This window comes from Hippocampus guttulatus, chromosome 5, assembly GCF_054856545.1.
Source record: "Hippocampus guttulatus isolate MCC_2025c chromosome 5, RoL_Hgut_1.0, whole genome shotgun sequence".
NCBI lineage: Eukaryota > Metazoa > Chordata > Actinopteri > Syngnathiformes > Syngnathidae > Hippocampus > Hippocampus guttulatus.
Genome location: NC_141265.1, coordinates 7,329,785 through 7,351,121, shown reverse-complemented (window position 1 = coordinate 7,351,121; position 21,337 = coordinate 7,329,785). Strand labels below are relative to the sequence as shown.

The window sequence follows — 21,337 nt, the reverse complement described above, 5'->3', positions numbered from 1 at the left end:
ATATGTCAAGCTGGAGGAGGAGTACTATTGCGACTTTTAGGTACCGGTTTTGGATAATCCCAAAACTCAGGCAGGGTCACTGATGAGGAAATTCTGGTCCACTCTACGGCATCTCAGGAGGCAGAAGCAGTGCACCAGTTATGGTTAGATCGCTGCTGACCTTGACGCAGGACATTGGGGGTTGGTCAGGAGAATACTTGAAAGACCTCGTCAATTCCATTCGGCTTTAGTTGGGAGATTTTCAAAACTATAACTTCAGTGGGATGAATTGTGGCCTAAAACGAACTGGAAAAAAAGTAGCACGGCAGAATTGATCAAGACTTTTAATATTTCTATTTTGGATGATGTACGCACAACGGACAAACAACACAAAAAAGTGATTCGGCATTTGCTTTTTTTTTTGTTCTTTTGTTTTTAACATGAGATGACTCCACAAACACTGGTAACAGAGCCACCTGCGAATCAATCGATATAAAAGGTGATAGATGCGTTCACCTCGGAGAGCTGATGAAAAGGCCATCAGTGCAGTGACCGAAAAGAAAAAAAAAGAAAGAAAGAAATCCAATTCATCTTCAGAGTACAAGGGCGAGAAACTGAGCGCTGTCTGAGCCAACCAAGACGCACACTGATTACTTTAGTGTTAAGAACAGCCACTTCATCATTTACACGTAGTCTTTCTTAGCCTTCATCTCAGTTGACATTGTGTTGCCCTGATGCAAACAGACACATCTACCAAAAGAAAATTAAAGAATGGAATGACTACAACAGAACTCAGAGGGCTGTTTCAGTCGATACAAAGTCCAGATATGGCTGTCCTAAGGAAAGAAAACATGAACAAACATACTAATGAAGCCAAGACCATCTGCCTGAAGCTCACACGTGCATAAGAAGCTTTTGAGCATCTTGAGGGTTGGTCTGGGAGGAGGTCAATTCAGCACATAGCACCCTAAATAAATATATTGTGATGTGAATGCCAAGCCGGCATTCTGTTGATTCTCTACAATAAGATGACAGGTGTCTCAGGTCGGACCAAGAGCTCAACCTGCACATTTGGATTATTTCGTTCAGTTAGAAGGAGATAATGATACTTACAAACTCAATTAGGTTGAAACTGAATCTAAATGGGGCCAATAAATGATGAAAAACCAATAAGGAGCTGGTAGAAAGACAGAGAGTATGCGGCAACCAGTGTCCGGCACTGCAAATCAGTGTGACGTGGTCCACAAGGAGAAGCAGACGGCCAGCATCTGGCCCGCCATTTTTTTTTTGTTTTGCCCCCCCCTTCTCTCAGTTCTTCAGGACCGCTTCATAGCTCTGGAACACGCACTGGGAAACTTCGGGGGCTCTGCATCTCAGGGAGACCTGAGAAAGATCAGAAGCAGGCTTTAACCACACGGCAACAGGTTGAAAATTCACAGCAAGTGTTGATGTCCATTTATGTTCGAAGGTTGCTTTTTTCGTTCATCACTTTCAGAGGATTTGGTGCAGACAATAAAAAGTGTGTATGCTCCAGTTGGTCGCACAGTTGCTATGGGGACACGAGATAGCAGATGAGAATGTGTCCAAAAGATGCGCCCCATTTCTCCAACATGTCCAACTCAGCTTTGTTTCTCCTATTTTACTTCTACGCTTGCAGAATTCGATGTTGAGTGTCTAAAGTCAAACTCATTCACTCATAGTAGAGATATGGAGTGCAGAAGTGGGACGGACGGGACTATAATATTCAAGGGCAAGACATAAAGCGTCATGGAAGAATTGAAGCCAATCAAGTTTCTTCTTAAGGGAGAAAGCTGCAAAAGTGAAACTATTTCACCTCTGTGTTCAGATGCTGTAACAATTAGTGTTAACATATTTTTTCCAGAGTGCAACATAGGCCTAAAAAAAAAAAACGCAGTGGCAGGGCCTGACTGTCTTTCTCATCTAAAAATAGCCTCTGCCGACGTAGCCTGAACGTGCCGTGCCAAGGAACAAAGTGCAAGCAGCCAGCAGCTCGGAGGCAAGTGACAGAACAAATAGTGAACACGGAGCACCAGCTTTTCTTTTCATCGCTAATGAGCAATAACCTCAATGTAGCATCCAAACACATACATACAGTACACACACACACACAAAATGCAGAGTCTAAAGTTAAGTCAAAGAAAGCGAAATCATCAAATGCAAACAGTTAGCGGCATATATTAAAAGTAATAAACATCCATTTAAATGTGGTTTAACTTCAATTTGTGGCTCACAAAGACACAAGGAATAACAATCAATGGCCTGTCCACTCATTAGTTAACGTATTTTCCCGACTATAATAAAGGATATCTTATCTTATCTTATAAGGCGCTTTGGAGTATCAGGCCTTCAATGAATGGCCTGTTTCAAAACTGTTTTCATACAGGGCGCCCCGCATTATAAGGCGCATAGAATAAAAGCTACAATAGTGGCTGCAGTTGGTTACGTTAAAGGAATACAATACAGCTTTATTTCTATAGAGCTTTCACAACCACTGCAGCTGTGACAAAGCGCTTTCCAGAATATTTAAAACACTACGTCCAAGAAATCTGAATATTGATCCATATTTAAGGCGCATCGGATTATAAGGCACACTTTCTTCTTGGCTCTCCACGAAGGCGGACGCTTTTTTGCTCTGCTCCTGCCCTCCCCCTCCCTCTCCCCTGCTCGCCACTCAGTCTATGTGCTGTCCTTGTCTGACTTTCCTAGCCTTCTGCCGTACTTTCATCCTAAAACAAATCATGGAATTAGTTGGCTGGTCCCTCGATGCCATCAACAAAATGTTCTCGACGAGAAGCGCAGGCAGAGGGGAGCCTACTTGCCCCTCAGGGACATTTGCTGCTGGGTACACCCTAGATCCCTGGAGGAAGTGGAGAATGGTGTGCCTGTCAATACTGTCCGCTGAGGATGTGGAAGACATCTACATTATCGGCCTTCTGATAGCAGGTATGCTGCTGTTTGGTGTTAGCAGTTTCCTGATCTATCGCAAAATTCAACCGACGGGAGCGGCTTTATTGGAAGTGAAGAAGCTGCCGGTCTTTACTGGTACGACTGTCTGTGTCCTATGTGTTATGTTGTGTTATTTTTGTTATATTGACTTCAAAATGGCGCCGCGAGAGTGGCTGCCTTTCCAGCAGCTCCTATATTTTGTTGTTCTACTTCTTCCTTTCATAACTTTGCTACTGTGAATTGGGAATTTCTCCATTGTGAGACTAATAAAGGTTTTCTTATTCTTATTCTTTATGGATGGCATGGCACGGATGTTCAACACTCAGACCCAAGCGGTGACTGAGCTCAACCGCAAAATGGATGCGGTTTTGGACCGTCATTGCAAGATGGAGAACAACTTGGAGAAGTTGGGATCCGCGCTCAGAAAAGAAATCGCGGATTTGGCTGATCGACGGCATTGAAGAGACACAGGCCACGGACTCAAGGCTGTCTGGAATTGTTGACCTTGGCGAAGCAGCTGCGGCCTGACACGCGCATATACACCCTTGTCATCACCACCTTCATTGTTCCTGGTATTTTCCCGTGACGTGAACTGATCTGCTGAGCGCTCGAATGGACTGGGCAGCTCGCCGGTCGGCCCGCGTTGCGCCCCCCCTCCTCATTACATGTTATGTCTTGCTACTTGTTGTAACTGTCATATGCTTCTTTACGTGCTGGGGTCTTTTTTCTCCTAGACTCTAATTATCCTCAGAAGAGGATAGTTCGAGCTTGGTTTTTTACCCCCTCTCCCCCCCTAGTGGTTTCCTTTCTGAACTAAGATCTCGGGGCGCTGTGCACACAGCGAGTACCGATAGGCCATTTGCACTGTATCCCATGTTCGTCATTGTTTTTCATGTTTCTTGTGCAGAGCGTGCCCGTTACGTCCTAATTGCCCCACGGGGATAAATAAAGTTTTCTGAATCTGAATCTGTTGGCTTTTGAGGAAATTGAATGCTTTTAGGTGCGCCTTATAGTGCGGAAAATACGATACATCCGCCATCCTAAATGAGATCCCATGGAAGTGCTGTATTAAACATTTTATCTAGTAGAATAGAAATGCACTACATACGATGCTGCTGTGTCGTTCTATACTATTAAAAACTACTTTGTACACCATAAGGCCATATTGCCGCAGTTTTTGATGCAGCTATTGCATTGTATTTTATTACATTGTGCAGTTGTACCTAATAAAGTGCGTGACTTGATTGATATATACCGCATTTCTCACATGGGTGTGCAACAGTTTAAAATTATGATTACTGAAAAAGAACAATACGTTGTCAAACGGAGTCATCTCGGTAGAAAAGACAAATAATAATAATAATAATAATGTGAGCAGCAGCAGCAGCAGCCGGGATGTCACAGCAAGGATGCCAATCAGGAACCATCTTCCAGAAAGTCGAAGCTAAACATGATCTATCAAGGCTGAGACAAGCTCAGACACAAAGCATCACCAAACAAGCATGCACACACACATACACAAACTAATATTGCCATCTTAGAGCAATCATCGCCTGCCTTCCAAGTCACTCTCTTCCTACGCTCTCATTTTTGCACATCAGTATCTATTCTCTCTTCTTACTCTTTTCATTTTTTCCCCATTTGTTTTCTAGTCAGGCACTGTAGAAGAGATTCCTGTCAATAGAAATGTTCCATTGATTCCCTCATTCATCTACAGTTCGACTTACCGTTAAACAAAAAGAAAGGTCAGAAGGAGATTGCTGAGACTACTCAAATTGTCTTAAGAACTCTCAAATAAATTCATTAAATCTGAAACTACTGCCCCATAGTTTTCTGGTCGTATTAAGGGGTGGCAAAACCATGCCTGTTTTATCCATCATGTGAACCACTTTATTTTCACAAGGGTCGAATCTAAATTCCTACTAATGTTTCTAGAGGAAAATGGTGTTTTGCTATGCCCAGTTTATATTTAAGTGTAAAATGTTGATTTTCTAAAAATGAAAACCAGTTGGCCATTTATTAAGTTGAAATATGTTTTGTGTTTTGTATCTTTAATCAAGCAAAAATACCTATGTTTTTAATTTCCAGTTGTAAAAATACCACAACAAATGGAGCTCCAAAAGTTAGTAAGTCAGACACTGACGGCTACGCACGCTGTGTTTTTCAGTTTGGTTTTTTTCCCCATCCAAAAATGCTTTGCGCTGGCTCGGGGGTACTTGGCTGAAGAAAATATGTCACAAGGGGGTCGATCATTGGGAGGAGGTTGGTAACAACTGCTTTAGATGTTGTCCTTGTTCCTTTGTGAACTCCTGAATGAGTCATCGCTGAGCTCTTGGGGTAATTTCTGTTCAGCTGGCCACTTGTGGAAAAAATCACCACTGCTCGTTGCTTTCTCAATTTGTGGATAAAAGCTCTCATGATGATTCACTGGAGTCCTAGACTTTTAGGAATGGCTTTGTAAACGACCTTTTTTCAGACTGATATATTCTTATTGTTTAATTCTCATCTGTTCTTGAATTTCTTTGGATCATGGCATTTTGAGATCTTTCGGCCGACAGGTCCTATTTAGGGGAGCCCTTGTTTGAACAGGTCTGGAGGTACTCGGGCTTGGATGTGGCCAGTGAAAATGAAGTGAAATATGTGATTTTCCATAGCAAATTCCTGACTTATTATTGGTTGACATAGCACATTTTGATTCATGTAATTTATTGATATGTATATACTGACATTAAGGCAAGACATAATATAAGGTTGGCCTTGGTGTAGAGAACAAACTTTTTGGGTATTGGCCTTATGTTGAAAATGTTAAGAAACTCTGTGTGAACTCACCGTGTAGTTGGGGTTTCCTGCCTGGGCCCTAAGCTCCGCAAGCACCCAAATTCCATTGGTGAGTTTCATGGACTGGTAGAGCATGTCCTGACCCTCCACAGTTCGCTTGGCTATGGTGAAGATGTTGCTGCCCTGCAGTTTGCTTGAGGCCGCATCTTTGAAAACAAAGAGTCATCTGAGCCACAATATGACTGCAGGTCAGGACTTACAAATAGTCACTAACTCACTAATAAAAGGTCTTCACACAAAAGGTCTGACTTGTTGATGTGATGCACTGACTATAAAACACTCATTTTTTTCCCCTTCCAAGAAAAAGAATTATCTGCGAAGGAAAATATCCATTAAGATGTCATTAGCATTTCTTCTCAAGCTCAGATCCTTAATTGGTTGCATAAAACCAAGTATCCAACACAAAAATTGACTGATGCTAATGAATTGTGGTTCAATGCAATTTACTTCAAATAAATACAAATTAATTCTGTCTTAGTTGGGCTATATGATCTGTGACGCCACTCTACGGTAAAGTCCTTCCTTCTCACCTGCGTTAAGATGACAGTCGTTGAGCTGGAACTTGGACTCATTTTCATTCGGAATGTCTTTCCACGTGGCAAGGAACACCTGTCGCTCTGCACATAAAAAGACAAGCACTGGGTAAGTCCAAAGTTTTAGTGCTAATGAGACAAGATCATCAAATAAGATTGGCATGGGGATACTGGGTGTGGGACGCAACAGCAACACACATCAGATCTACATGTATAAAAATCGCATACAGTCTGAACCTCCACATTACATCTAAAAGGCAATCTGCCAATAAGGCTTTTACTGACAGATGCTCGCCCTAGCTACATTAGAGGGATTTGAGGGCATTGAAGTGAAGAGCTGCAGCAAAAGCACTAACCCATCTTCCCGTCCTCTACGAAGAGCATGCTGATGGGATACTGGCAGCTGAAGTAGAAGACATCAATGTTGTTCTTAACGGCCACCTATGAGACCGGCGGTTTTCAAGTGGGATGGAAGAAGATAGCAGGAGAAAGCAATGCAAAAATAATTACTTGTCAAGTGTTGTGTGAAATATCATTCGTTAGTCACACATACCTTATGTCACATTAGCACAAATTTTATTCACGAGAGGAGCAACTCTCCAGCTACATCAGGCCCATGTACACAGCCTGCCTTTCAAATAAAAATAGTATAATAGTGTTCTATTTTGGAATGGATCTCCCATTCTGATTACCTTATTTAGCACTGAAGAAAAATAACAAAAACATATTTCAGTACGAGGCAGTGCAGTGTAGCTCTACCATTAACTACAACCTCAATAATTTATAAAACATAGTAAATTAATTACTCTGTGATGGGAGTGGCTACCACTAATTCTACAGCCTCAATAATATATAAAACGTACTGTTGAATAAATTTCTCTCTGACGGCGAGGGCAGCCAAAAACTTGTTAATTATAAATGTATGTTTGTCTGCCACTTTGGATAAGGGCTGCTGCACACCAAGCAACATGATCAAATGAGACTGAATTGAGGTTGTGCAACTAATTCTGACAAGCGGCAACTAATTTTGCTGTGATTCGAAATTCGAATTGCCGCCAAATGGCATTGCAACATCGCAGATACAACAGCAATCAAAAATACCATGTCGCATCACATGATCTTTCACAACAATAATGATGTTTCGGGGTACGAGGCGCGATCCAGCTGGCCACCGCCAAGCTGTACCAATATATTATATGCAGCATGGCTATATTGTGTTTTACAAAAACAATGAACTATATTTCGAATTTCCGCTATCCTGTGGCTTGAAAAGCAAAGCGTCGGAAAAATTCGCAAGTTCAGTCATGGAATGGTTATATGTGGCCAAGAGCGATCCACTTCTTCCTTGACAATCAGGCCTTGCTTGTTGTTAAATAAGAAAACTGACACAGTACATGATGTAGAACCTTAAAATGATTCCGAATAAGAACACTAGCAGTCGCAGCTTTTCCATTGCAACATGTCAGGTGGCGTGTTGCTGAGAATCACCGATTGTAATCAGTGTGCTATTGTTCAGATCAGTCACGCAATGGGAGTGTAATTGTACATTCTTGTAATGCAGTACATACAGCTCCTTTGGTGTAGACGCCATGTGTTTAATTCATGAATAGATCTCCCAATACCCAGCCATTGCCGGTCCTAAGCCTGGATTTAAAAAAATAAAAATAAAAATAAAAATAAAAGGGTGGGTTCTTCATGTGGTGTATAAACCTAGCCAAAAAAAATCATGTGAGTGACTCGCTGTGGTGACTCCTGATGGGACAAGCCGATAGTCATATCAAGTGTTCTTTTCAGTCGCTTTCAGTCACATTGCATGGTGTGGAGCAGGCTTAATATGTCCAATTCCATCACTTCTATCTTTATTTTGACCGAGTAATGCACGCCCAAACTTTCCATGGTGGAAGCCGTACCAAAAGTGCGAAACCCCTGATTAAATACAGCAGTTTCCACTACTCTTACACCTGTTGTATGCTGTATGTTTCACATAAAGCATATTTGACAATAAAGTTGACTTAACTTGACTTGCCAACAGCGTGCGAACTTGTAAGATTGAATGAACAAGCAATTCGTTTACACAGTGTAGAAGCAATTTAACATCTGCTCTTTGGGATTATAGGAAATCAGACAGAAGTTGCGACTGAGACCACCTAAATGAGTAACAGAAGAACATTTTTAACACAGAGCCAGGGAGATAAAGTGGAAGTGCTAATGAATGATTAAAGAGGCTGCAGTTAATGAAGCAATCTGCTATCTTAGCTAAACTGATCACTTGGGGGTTTGGCACCCCGCTCAACGCGGCAGGTGACTGCCATTAATTATGAATAGCCTGCAGTCACAATGCCCCTGTTCAAAGCCGCTGTATCTTTTTCTCTTGAATGTGCATATTTGCCATAAAAGGTTTCAGTCAGTGTGGAGGCTACAAAAACTGCAACCACACATCAGTGGTTTAAAAAGTACTCAAAATAATGTTCTGGCACACTACGTTCCAACAGCACAAAAAAAAATGACAAAAGCTTCTTAAAAAAAAAATTCTCAAAGAGGGTGTCGAAACAAGAAAGTGGTGCCCATCAAAGCAGAGTAGAAAGCCGGAGAACAGCATAGAGAAACAAAGTAGCCACTGGTTGCATTGCCCTTTTTTTCTAGAAGCTCTCATCTTCTATTTTAGTGTCGCACGTCTATGTATTAAGCATATGTAAAGTAATTAAAAAACTATATAAATAAAATTGGTTAGTATTTAATTACCATTAGATATTCTAAACATCACTAATACAGATGACATGTTTAAATTAAACACAAAGGCCACTGTTTAAAATGATCAGATTATCATGAGGCAATCACACTTGTGTGTCACTGGAAAGGGTGGTGCTTGGAGAGATGATTCTTGATAAGAGATGGGCAACTTTTTTGTAGGGGAAATTAGAAACATGTTTCCTGTACTAGAGAGGACCCCTACATATTTACGGTTTAGCATCGCCGGATTCACCAATTTCTTTCTGCATTTATTTTTCCTGTTTATTTATTTTTGAGGAGCCAATCCCCATTTTTCGTGGAAAACACATTTTGAAGGTGTATCATTATTTTGGAGAATTCTTTGGGTTTACTCATGAAAGAAAAAAAAAAGTGAAAAAAATGCCTCTCACATTTTCCCAATGATTTTCAATGGCCATCAATTATTTGCAGCTTTTCAATATTCGTGGGCCGGCACACATTTTGTGCATATTTAAAATGAAACTTTTGTCATGCATCTGTTTAGGAAATGCATGGTCTTATGTGGCTCACCAAGTAGCACTGAAGAAAAATTGTGGCCCCCCAATAACATTTAGTTGAACATAACTGATCTAGAAAAATTCAAAAGATACATGTAATACCCAGCAAGTCTTCCACCCTCATCCGAAGAAGTAAACGTTTTGAGTGTGTTACCTGCAGGTTGTTGAGAGGCTCCATCTTCATGACAGGGCCCACAGTGTTGAGAGGAAGGACGGCTTCTATACTTTGGTTAGGACTAACTGGAGTAAGAACCTGGAGAGGACCAGCAGGAGCCAAACCAAAACTAAAGCCGGAGAGGAGCAAAAGAGTGTTATGGACAGAAATGTATACATTCACTGGCAACACCTAACTAACAGGGTGTACCTATTTCTGTTGAACTGAATGGCAAAATCAGTCATGACACTCATCGCTTTATTTGTGAGGGTCATCTCCATTTGAACGACCCCAGCTCGACGACCAAATGTGCCTGAAATTTCCAGACCCTTCGCCTTCATAGCTGGAAGCCAAAGCTAGAGAAAGGACATTTCGATCAAAAGAAAACCGGCGGTGTTCTCAAGTCATTCAACAGCACATATTTTTTATACTCACCGTCTTAGGAGGTACATAGGCTCCCATTGGCATACCCACTCCACCGCCAAGATCAAACAGGTCGTCAAGACCCCCACTTACAGGGGCGGTGAAAGAAGGCGGTCCGGCAGTGGGCGGTGCACCAAAGCCAGCTGTCATCTGCAGGTCACAAAACAAAAATCAGTTGATCGGTGCAAAGTCGCTCGAAGGTTGAGGTAAATTATAACAACTTACAGCAGGACTGCCACCAAGGTCTCCACCAAGCTGGAAATGAAACAAAAAGTTTGGTTATTGAGTTGTGTAACATCAAGTGATATTGTGCAGGTCTGAGGTGGTTGGATGATGAGTGAGCAGCTGCAAGCATGGGCACTAGGGGGGCAGGTAGAACATTTCACTGGGCATACAGTACACCTATGGCTGAGTATACACTGCTAACGGTGGTGAACGTGATGTAGTGATGACATCAAACAAGGATAATGCTAAACTATTGAGTGTAGGAAGTGGGGTGCTACTACAATACACATAGGTAACAGGTCCCAAAAAAACCCTGTCAGGACTGGAAACATTAACGAAGGCACAGATCAGGTGAACTGGTACAGTAATCTAGAGGTCACGGTGGTACATCATGGGACAAGAGTGAATTCAAGCCTCTGGCAAGTGAGGTCGCCTGGACCAACCTCAGTTGGGCTGTAATCTGGGGGCGATGGGGAATGATGGGGGGACTGTGGTGATTGAGGAAAGTCCCTTCGCAGGGGAACGGGCGGCTGATTGAAAGATGAGAAACAAGAGATGGGGCTCTGGTTCCAACTACATATACAGTATATCGGGGTAATAGGTGATAAATGATATGCATGATTTAAAAGAAAAAAAAATCACAGTTTGACAAATTCATTCTAATGCTTAATAAAATGGTCTCAAAATGTTCCCTGCTCTCAGTGTTGTTACCGGCTCAGACTCATCCCCCATCTGTAGGTGCAGCATTGAACAAGGGAGGAAAAACATATTGTGACCATAATTTTAAAACGGCATAGTAGTATAATAAAAAAAGAAAGACAGCACAGGAGGCAGAATTAAAAGGAATTGTTGAAAGGCTTTACCAGGCTGTCCAGTCCTCCTCCTAGAAGGTCCATAGCACCCATCTGCATGGCAGAGGAGGGTGGTGGCGGTCCAGTTGTGGTTGTAGGTGTCAGATCTAGATTGAGCAGATCTCCAAGAAGGTCCTGGGATGGAATGACGGCAGGGGGTGCCTCAGAAGCAACAGGAGCAGAACCTGTGTCTGGACTCTCCACGCTTTCCCCGCTAGCAGAAAGAGTGAGAAAAGTCAAATGTCAGCCCCGTCTGGAAGAAGACTTTGCTTTCCAGGCTGGGGTCAATAAATACAGTATTCTTTCAAAACCGTAGGAGCCAAATATGTTAATTCATATTTGGATAAAATGGGATTCGTGTTCATGCTGATGAATAGGGGCTACAGTATTAGATGATTAAATATTAAAATGTCGATAGTTAATGTTTACAATAAGTAATTAGTTCACAGGATTCACTACACATGCAGTGAATATGTGGATAATCTCAAAGTTTTCAAATGTCATTGTGTTCATATTTGGAGGGCAATGGGGTCAAGCAAGCATGGAGTGGAACCACAGCTTGTTCGTTTCTTTCTTTCTCCCTTTATTCCACCCATTCTATATTTTTGTCATCCTGGAAAAAACGTACCTAACATTGCTCTAATGTTGAAGTAAACAGCGATAGAGAACCAAGAGAACAGTCCGGATTTCTTTGTTTTTCTCTGATGAAGTTGTGGATGGATGACAAGCTAGGATTTTATTCATTAGGAATTTACAGGAACCATCACCATGATTCATCATTTTCATTCAAAGAATTTGAAGTACTCAGAGGAAATGCAAATGCACTTCAGATGTGCTGTGCCTGCAGTGTTATGCTCAAACAGGAGAGTAACTCACGATCCAGCACTGCCGGGGAGTCTCTTGTGCTGAACACCACGGCTGCCCTCAACAAAGGCGCTGGGTGGCTTGTGATAGACGGAGGCCAGAGTACCAATGTGGCATATGAGCTCCTCCAGCAGTGTGGGTTCAATCAAGTCGGTCTCTTCAGAGATCAGAGGCTTCTCAGCCAGAACCACCTCCTTAGCAGCCACTGGGTCAGTGGAGAGCAGACGCCAGTAGATGTAGCCTCGATCCCTAAGGTCTGGATTATCGGAGTCCTGCAGAAAGATACAATAGGGGAGAAACATTCATATCCATATGTCCATTCAATTAAGAGCAGTCACTTGAATTACTGGCATGGAACTGGTGTAATCTTACCTGAGTTGCCAGACTGAGGACCTGCTGCACCAGCTCTTGGGTCTCAGTTGGCTTCTTGAGGAATAACTTAACAATGGCTGTTAAAAGCTGCAACTGCACCTGAAGCACAGAATGAAAAGAAGAACATGTTCAAATCTCTCCAACAATTACCTGAAATACATTTACTTTGCCCATGGTTAACTGTTAAGAGGGAATCTATCTGCCCGTTATTATTATTTTTTTTTTTTTACAACTGCCTTTATTCACGCACACGGCATCACAATAAGCTCACCCGACTGCTCAGGTTTCTCATAAATGCCAAAACATTTTTGACAGCTAGATTAGACTGTGCGCAATTAAAGCAATCAAGCCGAATTTCCCAACCGTGACAGTGAGCCCAGGTTGCATATTGACATTAAAATGGTCATCAGCTTGCATTCTCTTGAACCCACCTGGGTGCTTTCATCATGGAAACCCTCCAAAAAGCTCTCAAGCAGTTCATCAGCATTGTCGATACGCTCAGCATACTCCCCCACAATCCAAATCATGGCTGCACGCGCTTCCGGCTCATCCAGCGAGTCCAGGTTTTCACACAAAGTAGCAATCACACTCTCATACCTGCAAATGTCATGAGATGCACTTAAATAGTGATAAATCCATGAGAAAAGAGATACATTGTGCCTATAAATCCAGTTGGACTGGTTTGTTAATGAATAAACCAGGGATGGACAATTGCTCTCACTCTGAGAGGCCCCTTGATTATTAAAATCCATAAATACATTTGGAGGAAAAAAAAAGACAATTTTTGTACTTGGAATTTATCATCAGCAAAATGTGAGGAAACACTGTAGTACAACGTGACAAGGCCAAATAATTTTTTTGCAAATTTGAAATGACTTGCAGGACAAACATAGTACCTGGCCAATATTAAAATTTCGTGTGAGTTGGTTTTTGTGGAAAAATGCACAAAATGAGTTCCTACACGTCATTTTGGCTCACTGTTCAGCAGTTTGTGACCGTCTTTGAATGGTAATTCACAGTCTGTGGTTATATATTAATTGTTCAAGTGCTTTGTTGTTGACGGCTGGATCGTTTAAATACGCCTTCAACATGAAATACATTAGGCTACTCTCATGTACATTGGTTCAATAAAGAGACGTATGGACATATTTTATCCATATTTACAATGGCGTTTTTGTGAGACAACTGGCTAGGAAGTATAGTCCCCCCCCCCCCTCCATCATTTAAATTACCAATCCATGGAATAAACCTTTCATATTTAAATCACACGTAACCATTGCCACCTCCCACCCCGCAGATGCCATTCCCTTCCTTGGGGCATGGCAAAGATTGTTAAAATGGGCAAAAATGCATGAGAATACTTTTGTTGATAATCAGTAAAGAGTACTCAAGTATAGCAGTACATAAGTTACATAACCGTACAGAAATACCACATGTAGATGTAATGATGAAACACAAAAAAACATCACAACGATGCTGCTTTTCAGAGTACAAAGAATATATGGCTGTATGGTTGTCCGCTGTCTGCATATGTTGCTACCGTTTGTTTTCATTCATAAGTGGTGTAAAGGTTTTACGCATACAGCAATATTGATACTGGTTTTGTTAGCCCATCTAAGGCATTTCCAGTTATGTATTAGGATTCAGGTAGCAGACTTGCGTGAGGCAAAATTAGGTGATTTGGTTAAATATTTCATAAAACTCACAAGCAGTTATTCTTAAGTCGAGGTAGACTATACTGCATGGAGTTGTTAGTTACTCCTCAAGTCTTGCCATTGTATGTCACACAAATGTAATTGTACGACAATGTGAAGCGTTGGAGTTGGGCTACAACAGGCATGAAGAACATCTTAATAGCGTGGAAAATGGCCTGCAGTAAATGGTCAACTCGCCTACACATGCACCGAGAGATGAAACGTGACCAGACAGGTATTCTCCGATGTCTCGTGATGACCTTTATCATTTGCTGTCCATCGATCGCTTTGCCTTTAGTGCAATAAATGGTGTGCAACATCGATTTAATGGGCTGATAGGGGAGGGGGAGTTTTGAACCATTTAACCACAGACATTCGGACAGATCAAGGCAATCATTGTTCTTGTACATGTTTCACTTTTTATCTTTTGTTTGGTGCAAGCTTGTCGGTGGTGGGTGATTTTAAGAACGTGAAGCACTTTGAGTTGCATTGTAATATCTGAAAATAAATACATGATTGATATGCAATTGCCCCACACCTTGACTTATTCATGCCTTCACAGACACCTTTATTGACATGCAGAGAATTAAAAATGGTAAAAACTGTAATTCATATAAAACAAGTGCAAGGTCGCTACTTGCCACAGGACTGTAATCGTAAAACATAAAACCTCAGTAATAATGGATTCTAGTGACTCTGCTACTGACGTGTTACGTGGATTGTCCGTGGAGTGATATACGTTCTGACGGTCTATGAGGCAGTAAAGGTGTCTGACTGTGATTTGTGATTGGATGAGTGAGCCAGATGGGGTGACTGGATGAAGAAAGAGGAGCTTGCCGGCGTGTCTGTAGGGTGAAGGCTTAACTGAAACACAATCTAGAATGCTTTGTTTTGGGCATAAATATGGCCAACATTCACCATTCATTTTCAAAAGAAAGATGGCTGATCAAGCACTATTTGTTCTCATTTCATCACCGAAACAGAAGCGACAGTATTTTCTCTGTCTTTACACTGTGACAGAAAGCCATTTGGTAAATACACCGATGGCTGTTTTGAGGATTTTAGTTGTTTGCCAGTTAAACATTGACAGGGGGCTTTTCAAACGAGCATTCACAGCACTTGTGTTTTGCTGTACACATCTTTTGGAAGACAACGTGGTACAAGTCTCATTTTAGTTCAATATTTCCACATGCCTGAGCTCGATTTCAGTGAGGTGACTGTTATTAATGTCAAAACATGTGATCTGCAATTAATCAACTTCAAACTCAGTCATTGCGGAGTAGTAAAGTTGAAGCGTCGACTTGTCACTAATTGGTTCAAACCCAAGTGTTTACATCACCATCAGTGACTTCAGGCTGGCATTAACAGGGATCATTCAAATTGTGCATTTTGTTGCAGTCGCTTTAGTATGCCGTCTATTGAATAGATGTCGGATTTTTAGCCACATGTGGAAGAGGCCTGATTCTGATATCCAACCAAAGTTATCCAAACTGTGCATAGGGCTTGATTTAACCTGCAGGTGTAAATGCTCCGTTACGATTTAATGACTATATCTGATTTTTTTTTTACAGTCTTATTTCCATGCAACACCCATGCAATGTTTTTCAATTTATTGCTGACTTTGTTCGTGTTGACGGCAGTCAAAAAGTTCTAAAGAAAAAAAATACACTTTCCGCATCCCTTTGGATTGATATTTTGTTATTTCTTTAAAAAGTATACTGTATATACCGGTATATGTTTTTATTGAACCAAAGGTAATATCATTTCAGAATCTAGCAAAAATATTGGGATATTAAATTTTAGACATATCGCACAGCCCTAATTGACAAGGTACAGACAATTTTTTAATGTACGCGACAGCTGCTTTATAAGCTATCCAAAACATATTGGATTTTCTGCACATTTTAAAGAAGCCTCATCCGAATCTGAGGATGTCCAATTCTATGTGCCCCCCCATCCAGTTCTGCTCTGTGCTGATGCTACAGTCTACAAAAGAGAATTAATAAAAGCACTTTATGCACCCTTCAGGTAAAGAGGAGAAACCTAGCCAAACCCAACTGTGTACTGTCTTACTTGTTAGGGTACTTGCGAAAGATATCCTTGATGACCACAATGGCCTCCTGCACAACATAGTTGACCTTTGTCTGGATGAGGTCAAGCAGTGTACTGACACAGCGCTCTGCAGATTGCTAATGACAGAAAATAACATTATTAATCATGACATGGCCATTAACCCTATACAATATGCCCACAGGAATAACTGTGTTTATGTGATCCAGTATGAGAAAAATCCGTATCTTATCAAGGATGTAAAGGAAGAATTTTTAACACAGTCAAAATGACAGTGAAATATCTCCATTTGTGTCTAGCTCACCCATGAAAATATTATACAAACCCAAGTTTCACTGGCTTTCACTTTGCAGGTTAGAAATGAATTTACATTATAAAAGTCAAATATCAATACAGAGGAATATTTTTTAGCTCATAGGTGGTTTTTCGTGCTAAAGTAATTATTACCAGTCAAGCCACAAGCAAAATTAAAATGAACCACCACGGCTAGCTTTTAAACAGTGTGTTGTACTTAAAATAGTACAATCTATTGCATCCATATTACTATCTCACCTCTACTTTAATGGCACAGCGTCCTATGGCCCTGACGGCTTTACGGACAAAATCTACATCCACCTCGGTGGCGTATTCCTTCAATTCAGCGAGCACCTGCAGCAAGACAGATGAATAATCAGGATACAATTTTGTCCACCCACAAGAGGATACGAAAAAGGCTTCAGTATTGTTGGCAGTAAATACCTGGGCGATGTTGGCTTGAGATGCCAAGCGGATCATGATGTCCAGTTTCTCCAGTTTGACATAAATCGGGTCATTGTATTTCACAAAGAAAACCTTCATCTCATGTTTCAAAATCTCTGGTCTGAAAGGTCAACATTTATTATTTTAACCATCTGACATGCATGTAACAAAACACGGACACAAAAAATGACTAAACCCAGCTTGCTTAGTATATGGATGTGACAAAAAGACTGTTGACAGACTTACCGTCTTTGTACGATGAGGTTGATGTTTCGCAATGCTACATATTGCAACTCGGGCTCAGCAGAGAGGAGAGTGACCAGTGGAGGGGCCAGCTTCTTCAGTAGGGTTCCATAGTAGTCCAGGTCTTTGGGTAACATCTCCATGAACTTCATGAGAACTTTTACAGCCGACAACACCACAGCAGAGTTTGCATGGGACAGCCGTGGGGTGACGCGCTCACAGATGCTGGTAAAATAAGGGGATAATGGATAAAAATAAGGTGGGGAGAGTGGAAGTGAGAGGGTGGATGTTGTGCAGTCCTCTTACCTTTGGGATTCCCGGTCATCTCGTGGTGTGTAATTGGCCAGACAGTCCAGAATGAAGATCTGCCCCCACTCTGTACACTCATTAAGAGCTGTTAGTAACTTGTTGATGGTTTGAGGGTTTAGGTCCAGAAGATTGCTGTTGGGATGAGACTCTGCAATTTCTGACAGCGCTGCCACTGCGTTTGCAACCACCTGAACATGGAGCATTGAAGTAGCATCAGTGGTAATACGTAGCCAATGCTAACTAGCATGCTGGCCTAATTGAGTTGTACCATGGGGTTTGAGTCAGAGATAAGGTCCTTGAGGGTGTCCAGGAAGCCTTGATCCTCCACAAGCTGTGCGTTGATATCATGGAGTTTGGCTACGCACACAGCTGCGGTCTTCCTCACATAGGGGTCTTCGTCTTTTAAACACTTTCTTAGAGGCTCGCACAGGTACTCGGTGATCTTGTCCACGCGGATGCAGCCCATGGTGCGAACAGCCAGTGCTCGAATTAGGGGATTTGGGTCTTCACAGTCCTGGATAGTTAAAAAAAACAAAAGTGCTAAATGTCAATTGACGTTGTGCTGATAACTAATTTTTCCACATATTTTAAGTCGTACTGCAAAAAAGAAAACTTATATTTCATCATCCATTTATTACGGACATGAACCAGTTATATTAAGGAAAAATAGATTAGAAAGATACTTAATGGTCATGTACCTTAACAAAGGTGTTAACAGCCATGATGGCCATGTCTGGCTGACTCTTGGCATAGTTCATCAGATAGAGGTAGACCAGCTTTTTCAGTTCCAAGTTGTCCGTCTGCATGCAGTTCACAACATCTGGAAACAGGGCACTAAAAGGGCAACAACGTACTTGTATGTAAGTGCAGAATAAACATGGAGGGTAATCATCAACCTGACCGGTCATCAGTGGCTTACCTGACATCCTTGCCAACGGTCATAGATGCAATCACTTTCTTCACTGCCTCTTTCTTTTTCTCTTTTTTATCACTGTTCAACTCAGCCTTGAGCTCAAAGATTTCACCTGCATCAATAAAAAATGTCAGGAGATCATTTGAAAGGGCAGTATCATAGAATTAACAGGTACTTAACAGTTGGACACACTTGCATAATGTAATGAAGCTACCAAGTGCTTGTGTCAAATTTATAGAATACAATTGCAACACGGGATGTAGTTTACGAAGGTGAACAGCTGGAAAAAGTAAATATAATAAATTATGTCCACATTGGTTCAGATTTTCATTGGCACAATGACTCAAAGAAGACCAATAAGTGAAATGTATTTTTTTAAGAAGGTAACCATTTACATATGACAAACCTTTTTTGGTGGTGGTAAAGTACTTTGAGTCCGTCATCTTGGATCCAAATTGTCGGTTCTCCTAATATCACAAACAAATGAAAAAGATGAACCTCTATCTTCCAGGAAAAAAACAGCACAAAAGCAACAGGAAAAATTAGAAGTGCAAGCACTGGGAAATGAAAGGACTTCCTGCCTTCTGGAAAACCACAGATCCAACAAAATGAGAACACAATGGATTGTGCTGCAGAAGGCAAACATTTCCAAGGCCATCAGCAAGTTGTCTAAGAATGTGCTTGTATTTACTGTATTTTCCTACTATTTGTTCAAAAAAACGATTGAAAGTACAACGGCTGTTTTGATCCTCCCCCTATTCCAACTTCCTGTGGAAGAATTACAATTCATTTTCACTGGTGGTGACAGGGCTATTGGCATAACAATGTTAACTTTACCGTAGACATGCGGTTGTGTAACTGAAGAAAGCGTTGCAATAACTGCACTTAAGCTTCTTTTATTGAGTGTGAAACGATCCCAAACATTAGACATTTTCTGTCATCAAGGGGAAGTCAACTCAAAAATCATCTTCAAGTATCAAGTCAAGTACAACTTTTTTGTCAAATGTGCTGTATGTGCAACATGCATCTTTGTTCTATGCCACCCCATTAGTCTGAACACGGTGTCCTGATTAATAGTGTGTGTGGAATACAAATTAAGCTGCAAAATCCACCTGTTCTAATATCTATGTCAGGGGGTGGCAATTTTGCCACTTGATGTTGACTGAAAATGACATCAGTTGTTCAGAGTACAGATAACAATCAATCATGGCTCACCTGTTTTCTGATTTTAGTCAAGTGATGTTTCAAAGCTGAGTGAACCAATATATAGATATAGAATATGCCACAAAGGTGGGTGTGGAGACTTTCTCTCTCTTTTTACTTAGAAATGTCATTATTTCTTAAGTATGGAACTGCCAATTTGAGGTAAACAGATTTAACTGGGCTATGTTGTTTGAACAGAGAGAAAAGTCGTCCGTATGCACTACAAAGTCGTTTGAACATGTTGACAAAGCCGTTCGCATGTACTGGTAAAACAGACTAAATGCTAAAACCATAGCATTTTTTCCCATCATGTCACTTGGCATTTTGACTTGCACGTATGCAATACTGCACTTTACCAATACATTCGAACTACTCTGCAGTATATTTGAAAGACATAGCCCAGTCAGCTCAACTTTTTAAAGCACTTTCGAACAACCATTGCGGCAAACAAAGTACTGTACACAGAGTAAAAAATCGCCATACAATACAAAAACGGTGACAACCCCCCCCCCAGCAAACACCACAAAACACTCAAACAATACAGCCTCACGTTGAGTCAAAAGCCATAGAATGAAGTACGAGTTTTAAAAATTAAAAAACGTTAAATGTTTTAAAAGTGACTCCACATTGGCAGTACCGCGCTTACGTACATACTCTTATCGTGTAGTTTATAAGTAACTGAACTTAAATTCGAAGTAAAATTCTATTTGGCATCGTACATAGTTGCTTGCACGAGGCAACTTTTAAGTACAAGTAATGATGCAAGCAGCTGGAAAGTCTTCACGGGTACTATCTTGTAGCACTATCTGTAACAATAAGATGCTTGGGGGAAAAGACATCCTGACATCAATTATTTAATAAGCAACGTCAGGATAGGCTGTTGGCCTCAATTGACCAAATACGATACTGTCTAGCTAGCTACTTTGCAAAGCCGCGACAGATGACAGATCACACCTTAAACTGACACCAAACTGCTCGTCCACGTTTTGGTGATTTTCAAACTAGCGTTACGTGTCATTGACGCGAACTGACCCTTTGTTCAATTCGCCAGAGATAGCACAGAAAGCTTCGCTAGAATCGAGCTAACGCGATAGCATAGCAGACTAGACGCCTGATAATCCAGCAAGGAGAGACTTTTGGGAGGAAAAAAAAACATTTTAACCGACAAGTTTCTTAAACGCGTGTTCCAGGTTGCTCGCGTATTTACGCTCTCTTGCCAACTACTTACGCAAAGTTGGTTGGCCCATTCCTGCATGCTTACAGTCAAATGAATGATAGTTGCTAAGTGCTAATGTTAGCAGCTGCTGCTACTGCGGCTGTCAGTGTCAGGTAGCCACTTCTTCAACGCGATCGGCTGAGACATGCCCTTCTAAGCACAGGCTTAAGGAAGCTTTTGCTGGGATAGTTAAGCTCTTAATCTGACGACCTATTTTAAAACTCACACAGCGAATTAGTGCGCACTTTGGAATAAAAAAATTACACCGTCGATACAGTAATTTTGGCGAGACATCTTACCGCGAGAGGTGTAGGAAGAGTTGTGTGCTGGTAATAATGATGATGATGATTTTTGCCTTCGTCTCCTCCCACTCGGTACACTTCCGTCTTCTCACAAAAATAACGTTTGTAAACACACATGGAGAGATCGATACAAGTCTGCTCAAGTGAACGGGTGGGGGAATATAAAACAATTTTACA

At 41.3% G+C, this 21,337-nt stretch overlaps 1 protein-coding gene across 4 annotated transcripts; it reads right to left on the bottom strand.

Moving 5' to 3' along the window:
* Positions 1-309: 309 nt before the first annotated feature.
* Positions 310-21,291, bottom strand: ap1b1 (adaptor related protein complex 1 subunit beta 1). 4 transcript variants are annotated; one of them, XM_086111346.1, is made up of 24 exons: positions 21,158-21,291; positions 18,846-18,906; positions 18,446-18,551; positions 18,225-18,360; positions 17,795-18,040; positions 17,524-17,714; positions 17,221-17,442; positions 16,975-17,095; positions 16,789-16,884; positions 16,240-16,355; positions 12,904-13,069; positions 12,473-12,571; positions 12,113-12,372; positions 11,249-11,450; positions 11,097-11,117; positions 10,829-10,915; positions 10,386-10,415; positions 10,173-10,310; positions 9,948-10,093; positions 9,738-9,867; positions 6,674-6,758; positions 6,315-6,401; positions 5,776-5,930; positions 310-1,362 (listed from the first exon to the last, which is right to left on the bottom strand). In XM_086111346.1, exons 1-24 carry the CDS (start codon positions 21,275-21,277, stop codon positions 1,288-1,290), a joined length of 3,096 nt encoding a protein of 1,031 aa, XP_085967472.1. In that variant the 5' UTR covers positions 21,278-21,291; the 3' UTR covers positions 310-1,287. The 4 variants fall into 4 exon arrangements, with proteins under 4 accessions (XP_085967472.1, XP_085967474.1, XP_085967473.1 ...); XM_086111348.1 differs by lacking the exon at positions 21,158-21,291 and adding an exon at positions 20,871-21,022; XM_086111347.1 differs by lacking the exon at positions 10,829-10,915.
* Between the last annotated feature and the right edge of the window lie 46 nt (positions 21,292-21,337).